A 24,873-nucleotide genomic window follows, 5' to 3' on the forward strand; every position below is an offset into this window, starting at 1 on the left:
TAAATGGTCTTTTAGCTGTTCCTTCAGGTTCTGCCTGCCACTTTATCTCTTTCCTCTCTCTTTGATCTCATCTACACCCACAGCTTCAATAATCATACGCTGATGGCCATGCATCCTTATATTATCTTATTTTAGCTCTCTCCTGAGCTTTATATATACACTTCCAAACACATTCTGAACATTTTCATGTGCATGGGTCACAGGTATCATATACAACACATCTAAAACTGAAGCCACATCTTCCCCCAACATGTTCTTCTCCTATTTTCCCTAGCTCAAGCAATGGCACATGAGCTGACCTGATGTCCAAATTAGAAAGTTGGAAGTCCTTCTTTTTTTTTTTTTTTTTTTGATTAACAAAAATCACTCAGACTACATTCTCTCCCTTTTACTTTCTGGAAGGAAGAGAAGGACATAATCAATGGCAAATGGTAGTTGGAACAAAGCAAGACCAAGAGCCAGCTTCATGTTCAGGAGAGAAGGCTGTACCTCCTCCTTGTGCTTCTGGTGCCCTATGTGTTCAGAAAAACTTCTCTAGTAGCAAACTATAGACGTGATCCCTGAAAGCACAGTCTTGGAAGTCACTGCTGATTCCTTTCTCTTCCTCATCACCTGACCATCCCTTAAGTCTATTAATAATCTTTACCTTAAAGTCTAATCAATTGCTTTGTATTTGAACTGTTGACATCTCCTAACCAGTCCCTCTTCCTCACTCCAATCCATCTCATATCCAACTTAAGTGCCGTTATGTAACACTGGCATGGTGGCACGGGGGTGAGGATTCTGCAAGATGTGGGTCCCGCTTCACTCTCCAGGATTCTTTCTACATTTCCAACCACAGGCTCTGCTCTAGCAACACAAAATATGCTTCACTCTAACGACTTGTTCTCTGCTCCTGGAACAATCTTCACTTCACTTGAATCCAGCTCTCTGCTTTATTCATCCAATGACTATTTGTCTTTCCGAGTTTGGCTGTGTAATCACTCCTCTCGTGAGAATGTAAAGACTCCCTAGCACCATAGAGAGTTCCCTGTGTGCCTTCTAACATGAGGCGCTTGTCTCTGTCATAGGATTGATCATATAGTATTCCTCACTTTCACTGACTAGCCTCCTTCACTAATGTATAGCACATCGTCAGCCTGAGCTCTGACAGTGTCATATCTATCTGTCTCGTCAATATGTAACATAATATGTGGCGTCAGTTAGGCTCTTAATGAGGTTTGTGAATAAATGAATGAATGAATGTGAGTTTACAGAATGGCATTCTAAACCAATAGGAAAGCTCCCAAAGACCGTTATATCTTCAAATGTTTGGTGAATGTTGACCACTAAATTTTCTTATTCTATAATTTTGTTCTAGAATTTTGTCCCCCATCTATTCCTAAAATGGGCTTATTTCCCTTTTGGAACAGAACTTCATAGGACTAGGCAAACTCCATTTTTCCAATGAATGCCTAGCATTATAAGGACACAGTACTTCCCTAAGCTTCTCTTTAAATAGCAGTCTTATTTGAAGCCAAATATCATATGGCTATATTGAACTTAATATGATTTCTATCAGCCAAATTACATTAGAGCTCTGATGGGAACAGGGATAAGTAATTTGGCAGGCTTTCTCTTTTCTATTCACCTCCATTTGCTTACCTTGCTTCTAAGAAAAGATTATAAGACCTGACAGGTTGACTTTATCTCAGAGAGAATATATAGGTAGGAAATAACAGGGAGTTGGAAAACCAATTTGTTAGTCTGAACCAGGAAAATAGTTTCACTGATTTAAGGTTAAAGCCTTTAAACATCCCAAGGTCATCTCTCTTTTCTTTCATTCATCTTTACTCCTCTTCCAATTGTTCCAGATTTCTAGAGGTCCCATACTACACAGGTCCCTGAAATAGCCCTTGCTTTCTTCCTTCCACCTTTCCTTCCCTCCTTCCCTCCTTTGCTTCCTTCCTTCCTTCTCCCTTCCCTTCCTTTCCCTTCCCTTCCCTTTCCTTCCTTCCTTCTCTGTCCCTCTCTCCCTCCTTCCCTCCCCCACTTCCTCCTTTCCTCCCTTCCCCTCTTCCTTCTTTGTCTCTCTTTCATTCTTTTCTTTCTTTTTTTTTTTTTTTTTTTTTTGAGACAGATTCTCACTTTGTCCCCCAGGCTGGAGTGCAGTGGTACAGTGGCACAATCATAGTTCACTGCAGCCTCAAACTCCTGTGCCCAAGAAATCCTTCCACCTCAGGCTCCAGAGTAGCTTGGACTACAGGCATGCACCACCACACCTGGTTATTATTATTATTGCTATTTTTGTAGAGATGGGGTCTCACTATGTTGCCCAGGCTGGCTTAAACTCCTGAGCCCAAGGGATCCTCCTACCTCGGCCTTTCAAAGTGCTGGGATAACAGGCCTGAGCCACTGCACCCAGACTCATTCAATGTTCCCCTCTTGTAGTTACATTTCAAACTGCCTTTTACTATTCCAAAAAGTATGATCATTAACATATAGTTTATGGACCACTATCACTGCAGCATTCATCCAAAAATATAATATGGTATAATAAAATATAAAATAAGTAAGGAAGCAAGCAAATAACTAAATAAAATGCTAGGCGTTTGGACACCACCATGATTATGTACTCACTTTAAGATGTGTGTAATTACTTCTTACTTAACATTCTTCCTTCCCTACCTGACACTGGCTTATTATACTAAAAATCAAAGGTACTGAATACAAAGCTTGGGATTTTACATGCATCTGCTCAAATCATCACAGCCTTGTAAGTTAGGTTTTACTGAATTCATTACCTGGATGACAAAACAAAACTGGCAGTGCTCAAATAACTTCCCCCAAGACTGCACACATAGTAAGTGACAGGGATGAAATTCAAACCCATGTCTCTAGGATGCATTATCCCATGAACTCCTAATGACATGACATTTACTCAGGTAACGATCCAGATCCAACCCTTAACTATATAGATCCATTAAAATCAATATTTGCCACTTGATCAAAAAGGAAGTATCTATCAATATGCCCTTTACTTGAGCCATCTTCATGAACCTTTGTGGTAGGAAGAAACTCTAACTGAATTTCTTCAAACCACTTCCATAAACACGTTAATGAGATAAAAACACATAATGGCATCTTCCATATGAATGATTTGATGTAAATGGGAAAGGAAATAGATAGGTTTAACAAAAATTAGCATGACCGCAAACACGGGGTTTCTAGAAACACTAAGCAGAGGACAGATGCCTTGTTTTGCAACATAACACAGAAAGCTGTGTTATTAATGATACAATCACAGTAAGGCTCTAGAGAACTTCATTTTATCTGTGGAGCCTTCTCTCTCATTCTAAAGCAGCATTCCTTCCCTGACACACTGAGTTAGTGAAAGTAACTCACAGCAGATGAGTTCATCTTCACTGAAGTGGCAGTCAGGCACTCCATCGCATAGCAGGAGGGAAGGGATGCACTCATCTGTAGAGCACGGGAACTCCATGTTACTACAGAGTGGAGGGGTGGGGCTGGGAGGACAATCCATTTCATCGGATCCGTCCGTGCAGTCTTCATGTCCATCACATTTCCCTGAGAGAGGGACACACTGGAGTGTGTAGATACAAGAAAACTGATCAGCTTCACAGGGTGATGGCTGCGCTGGGACAGGACCTAAAAAAGAGAGCAGGTCAAGTCATGTTGGCATTAGGGAATTTCCCTCCATCCAGTGTTGGGACATTACAGGTTGCATTTATTACTGTATAAAATGAATTTTGTTAATCGAAGTAAATTAATTTCCAATTAGGATTAATAGGAAGCCCACAAAACAGGCAAATGTGATTCAATAATATGACTTATCATAATGTCAGGAACATAAAAAATTATTTTAATTTCAATAATTTGGGGGGAACAGGTGGTTTTTGGTTACACTGATAAGTTCTTTAGTGGTGATTTCTGAAATTTTGGTGCACCTATCACCTGAGCAGTGTACACTGTACCTGATATATAGTCTTTTATCTCTCACCATACGCTGAATCTTTCTCCTTGAGTCCCCACAGTCCATTATATCATTATTATGCCTTTGCATCCTGATAGCTTAGCTCCCACTTATACATGAGAACATACAATATTTAGTTTTTCATTCCTGGTTTACTTCATTTAGAATAATGGCCTCCAGCTCCATCCTAGTTGCTGCAAAAGACATTATTTCATTCCTTTTTATGGCTGAGTAGTGTTCCATGATGTATATATACTGCATTTTCTTTATCAACTTGCTGATTGATGGGCATTTGGGTTGGTTCCATATCTTTGCAACTGTGAATTGTGCCGCTATAAACATGCATATGGATGTGTCTTTTTCATATAATGACTTTTTTGGGGGGTAGATACCCAGTAGTGAGACTGCTGATCAAATGGCAGTTCAACTTTTAGTTCTTTAAGGCATCTCCATACTATTTTCCATAGTGGTGCTACTACTGTACATTCCCACCAGCAGTGTAGAAGTGTTCCCTTTTCACCACATCTGCACCAACATCTATTGCTTTTGGACTTTTTAATTATGGCCATTCTTACAGGTACAATATTTTTTAAAAAGGCATCATTGACATGGAAACTGACACCTTCAAATTAAAAAAGACATTTTGATTTCTATGCCTTCAATTGGACTATTAAATCAGATTGTGCTCAAGAGTAAAGATACTTTCATGCAGTAAATTAGAAACTTTGGAAAGACGCACTCACAATTTTAGAATTTAAGGGAATTGTTACAATATCACAGTATCATTTATTTACTGTCTCTTAGTGGCCCCCACCCAGGGAATCTGGCTCTTGAGACCCTGGACAGGTTTGAGCCACAGATGTAGAGATCTGCTATGGTTTTGTCACACTGCACTCCGTCCTTGAATCTTCACTACAGGTGAAAGGCCATGTGCTGCCATATCTAAAGCCAGATAAAATCATAGTGTAATCTAAGATGTTACACTAGGAATCCTGAAGGTAGCCTGCTTCAAATCCAACCAACTCATTTTACAAATGAAGACCCTGAAGCCCACAAATTTTAAATATCCAAAGACTCAATGCTAGTGTAATAAACTTTGATTACATGAAACTTTTCTGCAGCAAATGTTTGAGTCCACATTAAGCCAAACTTAAAGCAGAGGCTGACTGCTGAGTGTTGACTATCTGATGTTTCTAAAGGTCAGAGAAGGTATGTGAATATATAGGACTTCACTAATTGGTGATTAGTGGGATGCTTCTTACACTCTGTATTGTCTCTGTGCTAGTTAGTGAGGGACTCAACAATATATTAAGGGGAAAATAAAGAGCGAGGTAACAATGGAGGCCAGTTCAGGAATGGTTTATTTTGTTTTCTTGACATTTTAAACTATTTTTATTTATGGGTTGTATGAGAATAATTTGTATTATATGTAAAGATGATATAGTGAGTTCATTTAAAAAGTGAGATTTGAAAGTCCCTCTCCCTCCTCACTAAACCAATAGTGAAGATATATCTAGAAGGAATTTAGACTCTGACCCTATGACTAAAGTCATGTATATGGGATACATGTGGCTGTGCTTAGGAAGCCTATGTTCATAGAAATCAGTATATTTAAGTAGGAGATAGATAAATGTATGACTTGGAGACATCGCTATCATGTTTTAACCTAACTGCCTGAGATCACAGCAGCATATAAAATTGCAAAGTTCCAATGTACAAATTATAAATTCAAACTTTGAATTGGATTTAAATATTTATACTTTTATATATAGCTCTTCTAGTACTGGACCATGGTCAAATAAATAGTTTATCTGCAAACTTTTCATTAGATTAAATCTCACACTTAAGAAGGACAGAAATTCTTTTTTTCTAAAGTATTTTATGCATGAAACTTTCATCTTTATGAGCTCACCAAAGGTCGAAAAGGTTTAACAAATTCTTTGCATGTAACAAGAATCTAGAATCAACTTTAGTAATATATCTATGACTTAGCTAAGTCTTAAAAAAATGAGGAAAGTAATATCTCTATTTGAAAACAAACACAGACTTCTTATGTTTCCCAGTTCCTATTCAGAATGATGTGTGTGTGTGTGTGTGTGTGTGTGTGTTTCTCTATTTTTTTCTTACAGTGGATATGCAAAAATAAAAATTTCTCCTTTGGAGGTAGCCATTGCATTAAATGTCAATTTTTTTTTTTATTGAATGATACTCAGAACTCACTTGTTCTAGACCCTTCTTTTCAAAGACTCTGTTGGGCTTGTCTTGCCTATAGTGCATACTGGCTTGTTGCCCGGCTTCCTCCATCCACATTAAGGTGTCCATTTCCCCAGCTGCTGGGAGGTTGCCAGATGACAGCTCATGTTTGAGTCAGGCTCCAGGAATTGCCCTCCAGAGTTACACCACCTCCTGGGAACAGCTCCATTCATTGACCGGTGAGTTGGAGATAAGATGGCCTAGGCCCTATGCCTCAAGGTAAGACATCTACAAAGAGCCAGTGCAGCTCCAGAGCTCCCCATGGTATCAGTGGAGGCTCTCACTGCACTTGCATCACAGCTAAACCCCACCTGCCACCAGGCAGATGCCCAGTTCTGTTTCCTCCCCTCCTTTGCAGGGATGTTCCTGAGACAATTTCTAAGAAATCTCTGATTTAGAGTGTGCCTTAAAGTCAGCTTCCCAGAGAACCTCACTTGTAACACTCTCCAAACATAAAAATGAATCTAGTTTAAATTAAATCTGCTCTGAATTGCTCCTCAAATTTTCTAAAGAAATATTTCTGATGTAGGGAGAACATGACTTTGCTTCCTACAGAGAGTCTAGGTAGTCTCTTAGCCAAGAGCAGTCCTTCATTCACTCCATATTTATTTTGTCTCTTGTTTTAACCTAATGAAAACTCTGTATTCTACTATAAATCCATACTTTTTGATATAAGTGGTTTCCTTTAGGTAATCAAATAAACTAATTCTCCTGGAAGATGTACTATGTTTATCTTTTGACTTGAATGCACTCTGCCATATACATGCTTTAAGAAGTGTGGCTGGATGGTCATGGTGGCTCACGCCTGTAATCCCAACAGTTTGGAGGCTGAGGTAGGCAGATCATCTGAGGTAAGGAGTTCGAGACCAGCCTGGCCAACGTGGTGAAACTCCGTCTCTTCTAAAGATACAAAAATTAGCCTGGCGTGGTGGCACATGCCTGTAATCCAGCAACTCAGGAGGCTCAGGCAATCGATTCGCTTGAAACCAGGAGGCAAAGGTTGCAGTGAGCTCAGATAGTGCAACTGCACTCCAGCCTGGACAACAAGAGCAAAACTTTGTCGAAAGAAAGAAAAAAGAGAAAGAGAGAGAAAGGGAGAAAGAAAGAAAGAAAGAAAGAAAGAAAGAAAGAAAGAAAGAAAGAGAGAGAGAGAGAGAGAGAAAGAGAGAGAGAGGAAGGAAGGAAGGAAGGAAGGAAGGAAGGAAGGAAGGGAGGGAGGGAGGAACGAAGGAAGGAAGATAGGAAGGAAGGAGGAAGGGAGACAGGGAGGGAGGGAGGCAGGGAGGGAGGGAGGCAGGGAGGGAGGGAGGAAGGGAGGGAGGAAGGGAGGGAGGGAGGAAGGGAGGGAAGAATTAACCATAAAGTGTATCTCATGTTGCAGTTTGCAGTTGATTTATTCTTTATATTTTGGAGCTGATAATAATATACAATTCCTTTAACTCTGTAAAATAAGAACAACAACATTCATTGTTCTCTTTTTAATACTCTGAAAAACCTCAGCACTACCTTAAATGCATGTTACTAGTGAAAGAAGCCAATCTGAAAAGGCTACACGCTGTCTGATTTCGAAGATATGACATTCTAGAAAAGGCAAAATTATGGAGACAGGAAAAAGATCTGCCAGGAATTATGGGGTGGGAGGTAGGGCAAGGAGGAATGAAAAGGTAGAGCACAGGAGATTTTCAGGGCGGTGAAACTAACTATATGTATTGTATTATAATGGTGGATACATATCATTGTATGTTTGTCAAAATCCATAGAACTTTCAACACAAAGAGTGAAACTTAATGTATACTATGGATTTGGGGTGACAACAGTGTGCCAAAGTAGGTTCATCTCATTGACTGTAACAAATGTACCACTCTGGTGCAGTATGTTAATAGCGGGGAAGACTATGAGGGTGGGGGCAGGGAGTATATGTGAAATTTTCTTCTCAATTCTGCTGTGAACCTAAAACTGCTGTAGAATATAAAGTATACACATACACACACACAGAGACATACACACACTGTATATATACATGTATTAGCTTTGATATATAAAAATAACAATATTGGTGGTGAGAGATCTATCTATAGATCTGTCTTATGAAAATTTGAGGAACAATTCAGAGGAGATTTAATTTAAACTAGATTCATTTAGAGTGTCACAAGTCAGGTTCCCTGGGAAGCTGACTTTAAGGTACACTCCAAATCAGAGATTTCATAGAAGTTCTCTCAGGAACATCCCTGCGAAGGCATAAGACAGATCTATAGATAGATATCTCACTACCTATATATATATATATATAATATGAATATATACACATATAAAATATACACATATATAAAATATGTCTATATATTATATATATCACCACCAATATTCCTTAGAACCTACATTGTAACCAACACCTCATGTTTGGTGATTCTCTTAAAATTTCTATGTTCTAATTTCTCTAAATTTATTTGAGAATGTAGCAATCCAGCAAGTAAATGCATAACACTTTGATAAATGTACTGTGCCTTGATCAAGCACACTGATCCATTTCTTACTATGCCCAGTGAGCTGCTTGGTCAGGTTGCTAAAAACCAATGGCATTGAGGTGCAAGGCTGGTGACTGTGCAAGGGAAATGCTTTCAGGTCGGTCCCGACAGTAGTTAGCCTCCTTGGAAATTCATGTTGTCGTTCATTACGTGAGACAGTTACTGTGCAGAAGAGCCTAACATGCTCAGTGCAAAAATAAAACTTAGATCAGGAAAGCAAATGAAAATAGTACATTCTGTGTTGATAGTGTCGTTTGCGTATACCCCAAAGAGTACCATCAGAAAGGATGAAGGGATGTACAAAAGAAATGTAGAGGGGCACTCAGAAATGTTGGTGACTGTGATGGAGGGAAAGAGATGAGAAAATAAAGACATTCCAAAAAAACGTTGATTCATCTTGACAAGATGACTCATTATATATCTTAAGGGTGTTTGTTTGTTTGTTTTTGTTAAGTCAACAGTTTTCAAGCTACATCTGATTAGGGGTATTATACAGACCTAATGCTGGGGTGAGAAGAACAAAGAGATTCATATGAAAGCTTAGTTTATATGCTTTAGGGAGTGTTTCTCAAAAGGAGGATCCCAAGTTTCAAGTGTGTTGGAATCAGCAATAAAGTGTATCTCATGCCATTGTTTGCAACTGATTTATTCTTTGTATATTGGAGCTGATTCAAGGCTGTACCAGCAATAAAGTTACTCTCACTCACCTGTATGCCACCAAATATGCTTCCTTCAGTAAGGAATAAGGGTGTGCATTCACAGCTATATATAGCTACACATATTTAGACATACTTTATTTATATATACTAATATTGGTACACATAAATACCAACATTGGTATTGAGCTATCTTCTATCTATCTGTCTATCTTGTACCAATATCCCTTACAACATATATTTCAGTCTATACATCATATTTGATACTTTTCTCTTAAAATTTTAATTTTTTAATTTCTCTAAATCCCTTTTAATATGCAGTAATCCAATGCCTAAAATGTACAATAAAATGTTTACCCTGAAATTGTACATTATTCAATATATACAATTTCACTCTCTTGTCTTTACATTGTGCAACTAATGTGACAAGCACATAAACATCAGCTAGCATGGGTTTCAGCAGAAAACAGGTTAAGAAACGTTGCTTTGGGCCAGGCGCGGTGGCTCATGCCTATAATCCCAGCACTTTGGGAGGCTGAGGTAGGCGGATGACTTGAGGTCAGCAGTTCCAGATCAGCCTGGCCAACGTGGTGAAACCCTATCTCTACTAAAAATACAAAAATTAGCCAGGCATGGTGCCGTGCACCTGTAATCCCAGCTACTCAGGAGGCTGAGGTGAGAGAATCACTGGAACCCAAGAGGTGGAGACTGCAGTGAGCAGAGATCACGCCATTGCACTCCAGCCTGGGTGACAGAGCGAGACTCCATCTCTAAATAAATAAATAAATAAGAAATATTGCTTTAGAATTTAGGGAATTAGTGTACAAATTAGTTTTGAGAAAAAGGATTCTGAAGCAACAGAAAATCCCACAATCAAAGCTATACTTGGGCTTTGTCAGGAAATTGTAATTATATTACTATTATAGCATCTTCACCAGGCCTTTACTCATGTTTTGCTCAAAATTGTGACTCAAATAGAGCTTGGACACTCCAAATCATATTGGACAAGTTTTAACCTCTCTTTGAGAATACACTGACATCCTAGTGCCCAACAGAGTAAATGGCATGAGGTATGTGTTCAATCAACATTTCTTACATTGATGAATAATACATCAATGGTTTAAATAGGAATTGTACTTTTCTTGATAATTAATATGAAGTTAGATAATCAAAATGGAGGAACTGAAGAATTCTTTCATTGACTTCATTGACTCTTTCCATGGACTAAATCGTAAGTAGTAAAAGGATAGATTAACAATACAGAAACTGGAAAGCTCTTTAAAAAACAAACTTTCTAATATATTTGAATATAAACTTATATTTAAGTAAAGAATTCTGTCATTTATTTCATATGCATCCTACAGGTCTTTACCAATTGCTTCAGAAGTTTTATGTGATTTTACATAAAGGACTTTTGCAAATGATGTTGTATATGCATGCATATATATATATGTATATATGTGTGTGTGTGTATATATATGAATAAACCTGCCATTTTTGTTTCCTATAGATCTTATAAGAGAGCAAAAGAAAATATCTAAGAAAAGAAAAACACCTAGGATAAGGGATTTAGGAACTGGCATTTAGGAACTTCGACATTCGTAGTAACCAAGACATGTCTCTGATTACCATCACTTCACTTTGTGCTATGCAGACAGTTCCAATCCCTGACATTGTGGGTGTTTCTTTGTCCTCCCACAAGATGTTAAGTTTCATTGTTCATTTAATGTTTGCATAGCAGTAGAAACATATTTCTTATAGCAATAAAAATTATTTCACACTGATAATTTGCAGTGAAAGTCAATGAAATGTTCTCACGAATTTCATACAAGTTCCATAAAAGCTTAAAGTGCCCAAGGATAATCTGATGGATTTTTATCTTTATGATTAATATGTTTAGAGAAAAGGAAAATTGTCTGTCTTGAAAGAAAAATGATATGCACGTAGAACTTCAGTTTTAAAGGGCAGAAATTATGTTGTTGCCAAATATTGTCATACTCAGTGATAGACAGTAAAAATGTTCATTGTAAAATATAATACACCTGTTACAAATGGGTAATTGTCTCTGGGAGGCATTTTTTTTAACAGCATTCAAAAAGATTACAAAAAAATCTATGAGGGGAAACTATTATAATTTAGTAGCTGCAATTATAAGTACTCTTGTTTTCACGTTATTGTGAATTATAACTGTGGTTATGTCTCCATAAGAGCCCCTCATAAAGTATACAAATATTAATTTCTTCTTTAGTTTAAAAAATCATCCTCTGTAATGGGGACAGAGAAAAGAATAATTTGATCTTATTTCATTTCCATATATTTAACAGCTTAAATATTCCTAGAAAGATGGAACATGACCTCTATTTGTCTAAAGACTCAGAATGTCCTGGCATGTGAGGAAAAGTACACAGAGTGCATGTAGTATAAGAAATCATGAAGGCTCATTTGGCCATGACCAAAAAGTCAAAAGCCAGACAGAGAGACAAGAGTGAAGAAAATGGAGAACTTTCCAGAACTTATGTCCAATGTGGAAGCTAACAAGTATCTGAGAAGAGATGCCAAGTACAAAGTGACAATTATTTTCGAAGTGAATAACTGCAGCTAGTTAAGGCCAAAGCTAAATAAAATCAACATAGGAGGGAGCTGGAAAAAATTCAAACTTAACACAAACATAAATGCACTTATGTATGTATATGTTATTTATACAAATATGTGTGCATGCATACAGAGGCAGGTTACCTGAAAGCAGGAAGCTACTCACTAATAATAGAGGAGTTTTGGAGAAGATAGCCAGGCAGTGGATGATGGGCAACGTCATTCAGAGGAAAGATGAGATGGAGGTGGAGAAGTGAAAATCCTATTATCAGAGTCCTTCCTTTCCCCCAGCACATAAAGAGGCTGCAGACTTGAAAGAAAATAGGATCTGAAGAAACAGAATGTCTTAAGAGGCCCCAAAAGAGTTATCGCTTTTACCCAACATCAATATTTGCCGGGATTTTAAATAATTCCTCCATATCCATAAATAGCGATACCACGGCAAATGACTGAAATTGCATACATGATGAATTTACTGCCTTCATATAACCCCCAATAATCTAAAACGTATGTAAAAGTGATAAAATATATTAAAAATATAAAAAGGAAGGGTGGTTGCTGGCCATTTTTTTTCCTGCCATGAGCCCTGGAACCCAGAGGGACCCCTGTGCATTACAGATTCATTCCTGTTTAATCATTTCCAGATGGTGCAATAGTTCCCAGTCTGACATATCTGTGTTAGCGTGGCCGCAATTATATGCAATGTTGGACAAGGTTGTGTACTTGGCCTAATTTAATGCTGTTGCTCACTGATAGCTCTAGTACATATTTACTGCACGTTTATTTAATAGCTAAAGCATTCCCCAAATCCTCAACTCTTGACTTCTAACTTTAGGCCCAGTATTATTAAATACTTTCCTCTTTTAATTCAACATTTACATTTCTTCCAGCACACATTTCCCAAAGGAAGAACTCTGCTCAAAAATGGTTCTCCAACGCCTTACAGGGTTAAGTCCACCATTTTTAGTTGGTATTCAACACACTGACATCTGATTCAGACTCACCTATGCTCACGTTCTTCTCCAGAAAACCCTAAAATTACAGAGGACATAACGAATATTTCAGACTATAGGACATGCATTATATTCTTGGCTAGCTGGTGTAGGCTGAGAAAGAGAAAGTCATCATCGGTCCTATGAGTGGAAAGCTGTTATTTACAGAAATTATGAGCAGGTGCTTTGGCACCAATCAATAATCAGATCTTTCTCTTAGTATAAAAGGCTGAGAATGGAGAGTGAGAAGCCATCTCTCATCACACACCACAAATATATACAATAAAAATCTTCTAGGAGTTTTAGACAATCTATCAGTGAAGGAAGAATGTTAAATTTCATATGCACTTTGGGAACATCTGTTTTACCTGTCTTAGAAAGGTCAAATGGGAGACAAACCATTTGGTGAGATGGGCATTAGAGAAGACCACTCAAGAGTCAGGTATTATTCTACAGTTGTCTGTTATTCTACAGTTGTCTGTTATTCTACAGTTGTCTCTAATAGATACCTTCCAGGTGCAATATCTCAACCACTCTATGATGCAACCAAATAGAACAAGTGGCTGTGATACCATACCTTCCAGTTAACAGTGATCGGCACTAAAGACAAAGACAAATATAGCTATATTTAACTGAAGAGTAACTTTTGAGGAATGTGAATGAGCCCCTTAACCTAACATTTAAAGCACTGCATATGACTACATCATTATTTTATAAAACACAGAGGTTGAGACTAATTTCTGCCTTCCTAATAGAAACAACTAAATGTTATTAGATTAAATTCTGTTGGGTTATCTTGTCTCATTATATAACACGCGTTCCCTGAGATTGTTGGTCAGAACAGGCTGACTCAAGTATGAAGATGTAAGCTAAAAGATGTATATGGAAACCCACAGGGTGCACATCTCACCAGCATGCATAACATGAGTTACAACACCATCAGAAGAAGAAGGAAGGACAAAACACAAGGTTTAGATATTTTGGTTCTTGGACTGGTCTTTAAATTGGTCAATCATGTATTCTGTGAAAACAAAACAAAACAAAACAAAACAAAACAAAACAAAAAACCCAGACATGAGCTTGTCACCTCTTTTTTGTTTTCTTTTTCTGTCCCCCCAGCTGCAGTGCAGTGACATGATCTCAGCTCACTGTAACCTCCATCCCTTGGGTTCAAGCGATTCTTCTGCCTCAGCTTCCCAAGTAGCTGAGATTACAGGCATGTGCCTCCACATTAAGTTAATTTTTATATTTTTAATAGAGACAGGGCTTCACCATGTCAGCCAGTGTGGGCTCGAACACCTGACCTCAGGTGTTCCACCTGCCTCAGGCTTCCTAAGTGCTGGGATGACAGGCATGAGCCACTGTACCCGGAACTGCGTTATTTCTCTAATCCCATGTTTTCTATTTTGAGCAAATTTACAATGGTGAAAAATGAAGACTCATATGTGTATGCACAATCACTCTTTGTTGAACCATCAATCCCACCCAGGCCCCCATTTTCAGCTATTTCTACAAATAGCAACTGGTTCTTTCTGAGTAAAATAGTCTTACACATCAATAAGATGCTATTGCCAAAAAAAAAAAAAAAAAAAAAAAAAAAAAAAAAAAGGCCATTCTGGGAAAGTCTCTTCTTTTTCTATCTGAAAAAAAAATTTTTTTTTTCTTAAAACTTAGACTATTAAGTAAAACAACATTGCATTCTCCTATTTCTTAGACAACAAATTAACTTTTTAAAATAAAGTCTGGATGTTTTCCAGCAAACAACATATGTGTTCCAAGGAATCAGAAAAATCATAATAAAAGTAGACTCTCTTAGCCCAAGAGAACAAAACAGGGCCAGATTGACCCTGGCTGTGAAAAGCCCACAGAATCTCTCTGACATGCTTGGCCTGGTAAAACATTTGGATGCTGAGCTTTTCTTAGTGAAAATAAGAGTCAGCAAAGGTTATAATTTCCAAAAGTGACCAGGAATTTAGGAATTGATGATTGTTTCCATATGGTTGTGAAATGACTAAGTTACCATGTTATGTTTTATTTTATATATATGTTATGCTGCATATATATTAATGCATATGTATTTATGTGACCAATGTCATCGTTCACATAAAAGCCTTCATCTTTAAGACAGAGTGTTGGGACAGTGGTTTGTGTTTCATCTTTGAGTTCTGGATGAGACACTTGTGAAATTCAAGCTAATGGAATATGATTCACACTGAGAGTGATTTTTCCATGGTTGTCATTTAGAGTTCTTCCCCCTAATTCAACAAAATTCCTTCCAGCCTGATGAGCAGCAGGCAACCAAGTAAGAACCACCTCCTAGTATAACAGGCAGACTCCTCCAAAGGCTGTCAAGCAGGGAATCCAGGTTTTACTCCCTTAAGCCTGCCTGGTATTAGCATTTAATGCCATTTTCTGGCTCTAGTGTTTTTGCCTTCAAATCTAATATCCCTTCCAGGAGCAAAAAGGAATTAACCCATCTTCTGACAAACAGTAAGGACTTCATGACCCACAATAATAGATTTAAAATCTAATAATATTCTATAATCCAATAAGTGAATCAGGATTGCCTGGTAATCATTTCCTTTCGGCTTTTATACATTTATCACTATTCATTTTAAAACAAGGCCTATGAATCACTAACTGAACCAAAATCATAAAAATGACACTCATATTAAAACAAAGTTTTAAATAATTCATCTACGATTGCTATATTATATACAATAGATACCTACTCTATGTTATATACTGACTTGAAATTTATTTTACATTTTCTCAATCCATTTTGAAGTTAACGATCACTCATTCTTGCTAAATCAAACTCACACACCAGGTCCTACTGTGGGGATGGGGTAGTGGGGAGGGATAGCATTAGGAGATATACCTAATGTAAATGACAAGTTAATGGGTGCAGCACACCAACATGGCACATGTATACATATGTAACAAACTTGCATGTTGTGTACATGTACCCTAGAACTTAAAGTATAATAAAAAATAAATAAATAAAAATAAATAAATAAATAAAAGAGAAAAAAAAATCTAAAGATGAGGAGAAAGTTACCCATAACCCTATCACCATATATCTATAAAAAAAAGACAATGTGGATTTTTTAATGTGGAGAAACTAAAAATGACAGAGAACAAGCTACAGATATCAACAGTATCTTGTAAGATATACTATAGAAGAACTGCAAAGTTAAAGCTAAGACAATCTCAGAGCATGGGTTCCTGTGGGGAGGATTAAGGATAAGTTCACGAAGAAAGCAGCTTTTGTTCTGCCCCGAAATTGGAGGAGGATTTACACAAGAGGAGATAAAGGGTTGTGCTTTCTCAGCCAGAGAAGTGGTAGGACTAAAATCATGGAGATGAGGGGATATGGGTAATGACTTGAGAAAGACAAAGGATCCTGTTTAAAGTGATCATTTTATAGACAGAGACAGATAAGTCAGTAGGTGTACTAAAGAATAAGAAACTTATTTAGTAGGCAATTAACCACTAAGCATTCTTCTCCTCTTTACAAATTGCATGAATTTATGTATTTTGATTAATTTCCCTTCTATTTGTGTTCTATTATACAACATGAAAGTATACATAGAGGGTTTATTGTTGCTGGTTAATGTTATAATTTGGCACAAATGTTGCAGAATTTTCAAGCTTAACTCTGATAAAATGAGAATAAGAACAGCTATCATCCAGAGAGGCATGTTGTGCAAATTAAAGATGATAGAATAACTTAATGTGACTTTGAAGTGTGGAAGTATGACTTGGGATTGGAAATGGTACGCTCCAACCAGCACTTTCAATTTTGGAGGAATGACATAGGGAGTATTTAAGATTATTCATAGTGATGGCAGAGGGGTACAATTCTTCAAGCAATTACTTGAAGGCAGTGGCATTAGCCAATCTTACCCTCAAATGTTGTCTCACTTACTTCCTGCTCATGTCCCTGGTTTGGATTTTTAACCTTACTTCTGAATTTTGGAGCAATCCAATATCCTTTCAGTAAACTCACTTTCTGCTTAAGTTAGCCCAACCACAATTCTGTTGCTTGCAATAACATATTCTTTTCTCTATTGTGGTAAGATAGGGGAGTGGTCTACCTTTCTGGAACTGACAACATAATTGGTACTAGAGGACTAATTTGGGAGTTGTATATGTGTGAATAAATTAGATACATCAGTTATGTGGTCGTTACAGAGAGTCTGATGAACAATCAGAAGGTCTCAAATGAGAACTTGGGCAGTAAAAAGAAACTGGGAGAAGAAAAGATGGCAACATTTATAGAACTTACTGACTGAGCTGTATTGAGAGTAAGGATATGGAGCAGTGGATAATAACTGGTTTCAAAGTGGATATTTACAAAGGTATGCACAGGCACTGAAGACACTAATGGCATTTCCTTATCATTCATAACCAAGATACTTCTGAGCCCTTCTTTATCAACTGAAACAAAAGGTACAAATATCCTTATTATGAAAACATTATTGCTCATTGGCAATAATATCTATTAATAATGCTGAGTAAATGTGCTACTTTATTTATTTATTTATTTACTTTATTTTTTTGCCATGAACCATGGCCTTTGCTTTCATTCTCACTGTCTAGCTGGGAGGGAAGTGGCGCTGTTGAACCTGGGGCTCACTCCTCTGACACTACGTGTAGCATCCTGCTTGTACTGGTTCACCAGATGATGCTGAGTATCTATTCTTAATATCACCTTCAGGAATGTCACATGAGCAGCCTGAAATCAACCATGCTGGGAGTATTTACACCAAATAGGCAAATGCTACAAATCGGGGCTTTGGTTAGCCCTGCTGGGTCTTGCTTATACCAATAGTTGCCCTCTGTATATGTGGGTTTTGCATCCCACGAATATTGCATTTTCCATCTGCATTTGGTTGAAAAAAACTCCACAAGTAAGTGAACCTGGGCAATTCGAATCCATGTAGTTCAAGGGCAAACTGTACTTTAAACTTTCAGGTATGCATCATTATAACAGTATTTTCTTAGATTGTAAACTCCTCGAGAGCTGTAGACATTGCTACATTCCTACCTGTCTTTCCAATCCAACTTGAGGGCAGCACATTGATTGTCAACTAGCATTGACTGTATGAATGGCAAACTTAAATTCAAAGACACATCCAGTAGTGAGAAGTCTTCTGCATCTAACTGCAACGACATTTCTACTTTTACCTCGCTCCTCTAACTCCCAGATCTCCTTTAACTCCCTCCTCATTCTCTCTGAATTCTCTACTCTCCCATGTCATGCTCTGTGCCTTCTTTCTGTTTCCCTAATCCTCTCCTCCAAATCTAGTCTCATATAATCACAAAATGGCAGAGTTGGATGGGATTTAAGCAATCATCTATTTCATTTCCCCGATGACATAACATGGTCTAGAGAGTTTAAATGATTTGTCCAAAATTGTACAAGTATCTAGTGGCTCAACCATGGTTTAGACCAAGCTCTCCATAATTTTATTCCAGCAGTCTTCTTTCCACCACTCAATACAACCACACAGAGCCTGCTGGACTATTCACAAAATTCATTCTCCCTCTCTCTCTCTCTCTCTCTGTCTCTTGTTCTTGATCTCTCTTTTCCCCAAACACAAAATTGAGACAACTTTGCAGGCTGAGGTCATTGGTGAGTATGAAGAGAGAGGTGCCACATAAATTCAACTAACAGTGACTTTTACTTAATTATCTCTTCATTCAACATATTTCTCTAGTCATACAACATAATCATTGAGTGCTTACTACATAACAGGAACTCATCCAGGCATATAGAATACACCATTGAACACAACTGACAAAGATCTCTGCCTTTAAATAATTTGTGCTTAAGAGATTACACCTGAAAATTCTAACTGGACTTGCTAGTCCAGCCTAGAGATACGAAAGAAGAATGGGAGTCTCTATTCATTAATGAAGTGAGAGCTATTATTTTTTCAGCAGTGAAACAGAATTTGAACTACTCCCCTTAACTTTATTATGAATTTTATTCTTTATTTTGTTTGGCACCTTGCTATTTGCCATTAACTAATATTTATCAAGTCAAGACAAAAAGGATGCCCTATGATGACATTTCTTTTCTTTAGAATCTCCATTCACTCTCTGAAGGTCTATTTTCTTTCAATTCAATAACAACAAAACCTAGTCACTGGGGGAAGGGGAGAAAGTGCCCATAATGTTAATCTCCCAAACTGGAGTTTTCTCAGCGTTTGAACATATCATAGCACCTCTTGTTATTTACTGCCTTTATCCAAGGGAGTTTCAGATGCAGCATGTTTCAATGGGGAATATTAAGTGATATATTAGGTCACTTAAGAATGATTCATAGGTTTTTCAAAATGATTCCTCATTTGCGTGAAGTGGTTAATGCAACTCTTAGGAAAGGCATATTACTAAATCCTGACAATAATCATTTCATGGATGAGAAAAATCAGGTCCAATGAGTAGTAAGATAGCATAATGAAGATTTTTTTTCTTTTTGTGGGGGAAGGGGGTGGCTGAGCACGGGAAAAGTTTAATGATTATTCTGGGAAGAGAAAGAAAATGAGGCAGGGGGCGAATCTCTGCTTTTCCTGCCTAAAGTTGGATGAAATGTGCTTTGTTTCTCATTTCTCTGCTCCACTGGGCTTCCATGAGACCACTTCCTAGCTGTCTCTTCTGCCCAGGGCTGCTGCCACCACCTGGTTCAGAGGAAGGGGCACCAGGGACTGGCTGAGCTGGGCAGGTGCCCTGATCCACCATGCCTGCCATGCAGAGCCATGCCAGCCTTGAGTCCCTCCTAGGAGAGGGCCATGGTGATGCGAGGCCAAGGCTTAATGGCTTCCAGGTCCAGGGAGGGTTTCCAACCACCTTGACCTGGGGCAGGATCCAGAAGGAAAATGTCCCATGGTCAAGGTTGTCTGCCCGCTGTACAGAATCTAGAGCTCATGGCTCAGTGGGGTCCCATCCCAGATAGCAAACAAGAGAGACAGAAAGCAAACAGGAAGCAGTGCATAATGAAGATTTGCCCCCCGTTCTTGACTATAAAGTAGGCTTCAATGCTCCCAGTTGTATTAGTTTACTTGTCACAGTAACAAAGTAACACAAGGTAGATGGCTGAAAACACTAGACATTGATGCTTCCATAGTTGTGGAGACCAGAAGTCTGAATTCAAGGTGTTGCTAGGGCCCTGCTCTCTCTGCAGACTCTGGGGAGAAGCTGCTCCACTCCTTTCTCTTAGCATCTTTTTGGCTGACCATGCTGGGCATTCCCTGACTTGTAGATAAGTTACTCCAATCTCTGCCTCCTTCATCACATGGTATTCTCTGTGTGTTTTCTCCTCTTCTTCTAAGGACATTGGTCACATTGGATTAGGGTCCATCCTACTCCAAAATGCCCTTAATTCACTTCTTAATTACATCCACAAAGGCCATATTTCTAAATGAGGTCATATTCTGAGGTCTTGCAAAGAACATGGATTTTTGAGAAGATACTATTCTACCCAGTGTACCAGCCAACTTCTATATGGAAATCATCCACTTCCTAGCTATGGCGCCATCTCCATAGGGTTGTGTCTGTTGGTATTTGCCACCTTATTAAACTCCTGACAAAACGGCACAGATATACACAGTATTTTCAAGCCATTGTTATTTCAAATATTTTTACAACCTCACATTTAGTTTTAAAAGTATCCATGTCCTAACAGTGCTGTAAAATGTTTCTTCATCACAGAGACAGATGAGATCCTCCTTGTTTCAAATGATAGAAGCAAAACAGAAAACATTTCTCTCTTGGAAACTCACATGGCTAAGGAAAACAGATGCAATAAAAATAAACACACTCTTCTGCTGACTCAGAATTTCTGGAGATTTCCTATTTCGTCAAGTTTATCTCATTTACAAAATGTTGCCCCGGGAAACGTAAAGGAATTAAGGCAGAACAAAGAAGTAATAATGCGGAAGGTAAAGGTTGGTGGGGGATAGGACTGCTGTTTTTAGTGGAATCTTCTACATGGAAAGAAAACTGCAGGTAACTTGGGGTGACAAATGTTGTTCTATATTCCTTCCGATTATGGGAGTTTGTGGGAGTGATAAAAACAACAACAAAACACCTAATATGAGGTTGAAATGAAGTTGAGAGTTTGCTGTTTTCAATCGTAAGATGTTAATCTGGACCTGAGCAGAAAGCTGGCATGTTCAACATACAAATCTGGATGTCTTGTTATAAGATCCGAAGAAAGTTATCTGTTAATTCAGGTGCCTTGGTTCATTTGTGTCTTGTCTGTGTTTACTTAGGAAAGACAAACAAAGCTAGTAGTTTTAATGGTATAGACTTTTTCACATTTCCTAAGGGCTGAAGTATGAACACATAAATGGATACTGAAAAAAATATTTAATTTCTGTTTCTTGCTTTATTCAGTAAACATTCATTGTGGTAGGTCTTGTACTATAAGAATTCTTGCATTTTTTAACAACTATATTTCACTGGTAAACTGCATCCTATTCTGGAGATTTTTAGCCTATAAAATAGAAACTTCAAAGAGGAATGTCTCAATTTGACCTATTTTAAATGTTATGTGAAAAAGAATGCTTCCTTTATCCAGCATTTCTGGGAAATGAAGTTTGCCTTGCTAAGTACTAACACTTAAAAGATAATTTTTGCCAAATGTCTCTGAGGCATATATATAATTGCTATTTTTGTTTCCTTCTTGAACATCGAAAACTTCTGTCTAACTTTGTTATTTGGAAAGTTAAGGCAACTGGAAGAAAAACCGCTAAGGCAAAACTAATTCTAGATTAGTCATTCTTACACAGGATAAACTAATTCTAGATTAGTCATTCTTACACAGGATAAAGATTTGCTCCTGAATGGTGAAACATCAGATGCCTGAACTACTAGCAGAATAGCTCACCCATAACGTTTATTCTGCCTGACGTTCCCTAACCTTGGCAAGTAAGAAGAGCTAATTATAATCTGTTCTCACATTTCTCAAAGAGTTTCACAGATAGGAGTTATTATTAACAGGAATAACTATTGGAAAAACACAGGACTCAAAGTAATAGAAATAAATCCATCTATGCAACAGTGCCCTATAATAATTTCAATAAATAACTTCATTTAGGGCAAGATTAAAACAATAATTAACCCAAAATATGTGGTTCTTAATTATATGTATCATGACATTATACTTTTACTTGATAAAGCAACATCATTATTTTTTTCCCAATTACAAACAACACAGTTTTAAGCAGACATTTAAAAACATGGAAGAAAAATACCATGAAGAAAAAAAAATAATTCATATTTCTATTTTTCAGGGACAGATATTATATTTTGTATATCTTTCAGGATTTATAGATAGATATCTTTTTTGATGGATATCTTATTAAAATTGGTTTTACACTTTTATCATTTTTCTACACTTAACAATAGACTCTTGTATTATTTAGATCTTGCATTGGTTGTAACTTTCATATTCACCAATATATTATGCATATTGTCTATTATATGACACAGGTGTTCAGTGTCTAAATTATCTATTAGGCACCTTTCAAAATTTTCCACAATAGTGCCAAAAACCACAGGGAAAAGGACATTAGTAACAGCACTAAAGGACCACATTCCTTTAAAGCTTTCTGTTTTCTCTTTGACATTCCACTATATAGTAGATTTGTGTTTACTTCAAATGTCACATAATAAATTATTTAACTTTTCTCCCAAAATTTTCAGATAAACCCAATGAATTACATCGGATTTATTTCGTGGTATTGCATACTCCCTAGGACATTGCTGTGGGCATCTGTACACCCCTGTTTTAGGAGTGCTGATTTAATTTATGATTTTCTAAAAGCAACTGCCTGAATCAATAATGAAGTCATGCTGCAGAAGCTATGCCTTAAGATTTTGGATTTTGGAGGAGAGAATGGGGCTAGGGAGAGGTACTTTTATTACACAAAATGACAAAGTTCAAGGTTTAATGCCAAAGGTCACAGTGTTTTGTTTTTTTTTTAAATAGTCCTTGACAGTAAAATCTGTTCTATAACATACTGGGAAAGATGAGCCTTTATACTTTGGTGAATGTTAGGTTGTTGTTCACACAATCAGTTTTCACTGTCATTATGCTATTTTGAAAAACAGCAATTTCTTAGGCTACATTTCCTAGGCCCTATGTTAGAATCTGGAGATGAAATATAAGCTCTCAAGCTTCTCTTGCTCTTGAGGAGCTCAAAATTCATAAAATACATATAAATATGTATTATTCCATTATATACATATGGAATAACATATATAAGAAATATATGTAAATATATATTCCAGTATATATATAATATATATAATGATGTATGTAGAATTATATATATGAACTGCATGTTAATATATATGTTACTAATGAGTAATATAATAATGTAATTAGCAATATATATTATAATATATAATAATACATTTTATAATATATATACATATTATGGAATATATATATATAAAAGACAGAGCCAAGAATGAGTGGAAGAAGAGTTATTGAAGACATGAGCTACAGAAGACTTTTATGGAGCAATGGCTGAGAGAAGTTGAGAAAGCAAATGTTCTAAAAATATATATTCATGCTTGGGAAGATGAAGAATTTTTTTTTTTCCTGAGATAAATGGTGAAAAAAAGAGTTTGGAGGCAGATGCAGGCCCATTTAGGGAGTGAAAATGAAGAAATTAAAGGAATTTATCACAAAATGGCTTTACTTCTATTCAAAGGACACAAGAATACCAGCAGAGTGAAGAATGTGCCTGGGAGAAATGGGAGGATTTGAGGATTGCTGGAGAAAATGGGTGCCAGGAAATGAGAAACTCATGTGTCTGGGGCCCTAAAAGGCCTAGCTAAGGTAAGATACCAGCACATTTAGTGGTTCCAATCAGCATGACTAGCAACAGTTTTGGAAAATTCAGAGGTTATATGACCTCAACTGCAAAGATGATTAAAGCCATTATGGCAGAATATGGGATGAATAATTTATTCATATTATTATATGAATATAGATCTAGAATCTATTTACAATAATAGATTTACTTATTGTAAATAAATTATAATTTATTGTAAATAAGTTTATTTACCATAAAGCCATTATGGCAGAATATCAGCTGAATGATCTATTCATATTATTATATGAATGTATATCTAGAATCTATTTACAGGAGTGTGCTGATAAATAAATGTATTAATATGTGCAAAATGCTTAGCAAATTGCCTGGCACATAGTATTCAAATTTGTGTGAAAAATTTAAGAAATAGGACATAACAGAATTCAAAATTCAGAATGTGAATGGATTTGGATAAGGTGTTAATCATTAAATCTATAATTATTGGGTGAAAAAGTAAGAGGCTGTTTATGGAATCCCAAAAACCAGGAGGCCTTGATGATCTAGAATATATTTTTCTTATTATTAATGTTACTAGAAAACAGCCTTTGGAGGAGTAATGAAGATGAGAAAGTGGTGATTATATGAGATTTTTAACCTTAAGATTTCAAAGGGGATGCTCAGGCCCTGAATGTAACTATGCGAGTGATTTATTGCAGAAGCAGGTTTGCACTACCTATTAGACTCAGAGAAGTTGATGTTTTAGATAGGGTGTCTCACCTGAAGTTGAAATTGCCCAAGATTTAGAATCCAGAGAAAAACTATGAGAAGAATAAAAATTCAGATGTGTGGCCTTAAAAGAAAAGAAACCTTTTAGTAGGAGTGTTAGGGGAAAAAAAAAAAAAAAAAAAAACTTTAAAAGAGGCACTGAGTAGACTCAGTAAGGGAACAAACAGCCCCACTTAGGGGAGAACGTCTTAAATAGCAGAAATTCAGATTTCATTTAAAGGGGTGACTTTTTAAGAAAAGGTGTTTAGAATATAACTT

General features: G+C 37.0%; 1 protein-coding gene, 1 long non-coding RNA gene and 1 other non-coding gene across 3 annotated transcripts in view; 1 reads left to right on the top strand and 2 right to left on the bottom strand.

The window, feature by feature from the left end:
• The window catches only part of MALRD1 (MAM and LDL receptor class A domain containing 1), a 682,023-nt gene that overhangs the window by 128,415 nt on the left and 528,735 nt on the right, over positions 1 to 24,873 (bottom strand). Inside the window, exon 34 of the mRNA XM_031652710.1 lies at positions 3,385 to 3,648. Coding sequence (XP_031508570.1) covers positions 3,385 to 3,648 — 264 coding nt within the window. The remainder of the gene's footprint in view (positions 1 to 3,384; positions 3,649 to 24,873) is intronic.
• On the bottom strand, positions 363 to 576 carry LOC116269639. The gene has a single exon (XR_004177249.1). It is a non-coding gene; the product is annotated as a small nucleolar RNA U3 (small nucleolar RNA).
• Positions 20,919 to 24,873, top strand: part of LOC110744203 — a 54,370-nt gene continuing 50,415 nt past the window's right edge. The window contains exons 1-2 of the long non-coding RNA XR_002524535.2: positions 20,919 to 21,007; positions 23,725 to 23,852. This is a non-coding gene — a long non-coding RNA (uncharacterized LOC110744203). The remainder of the gene's footprint in view (positions 21,008 to 23,724; positions 23,853 to 24,873) is intronic.

Source organism: Papio anubis, chromosome 11 (genome assembly GCF_008728515.1).
Source record: "Papio anubis isolate 15944 chromosome 11, Panubis1.0, whole genome shotgun sequence".
Lineage (NCBI taxonomy): Eukaryota > Metazoa > Chordata > Mammalia > Primates > Cercopithecidae > Papio > Papio anubis.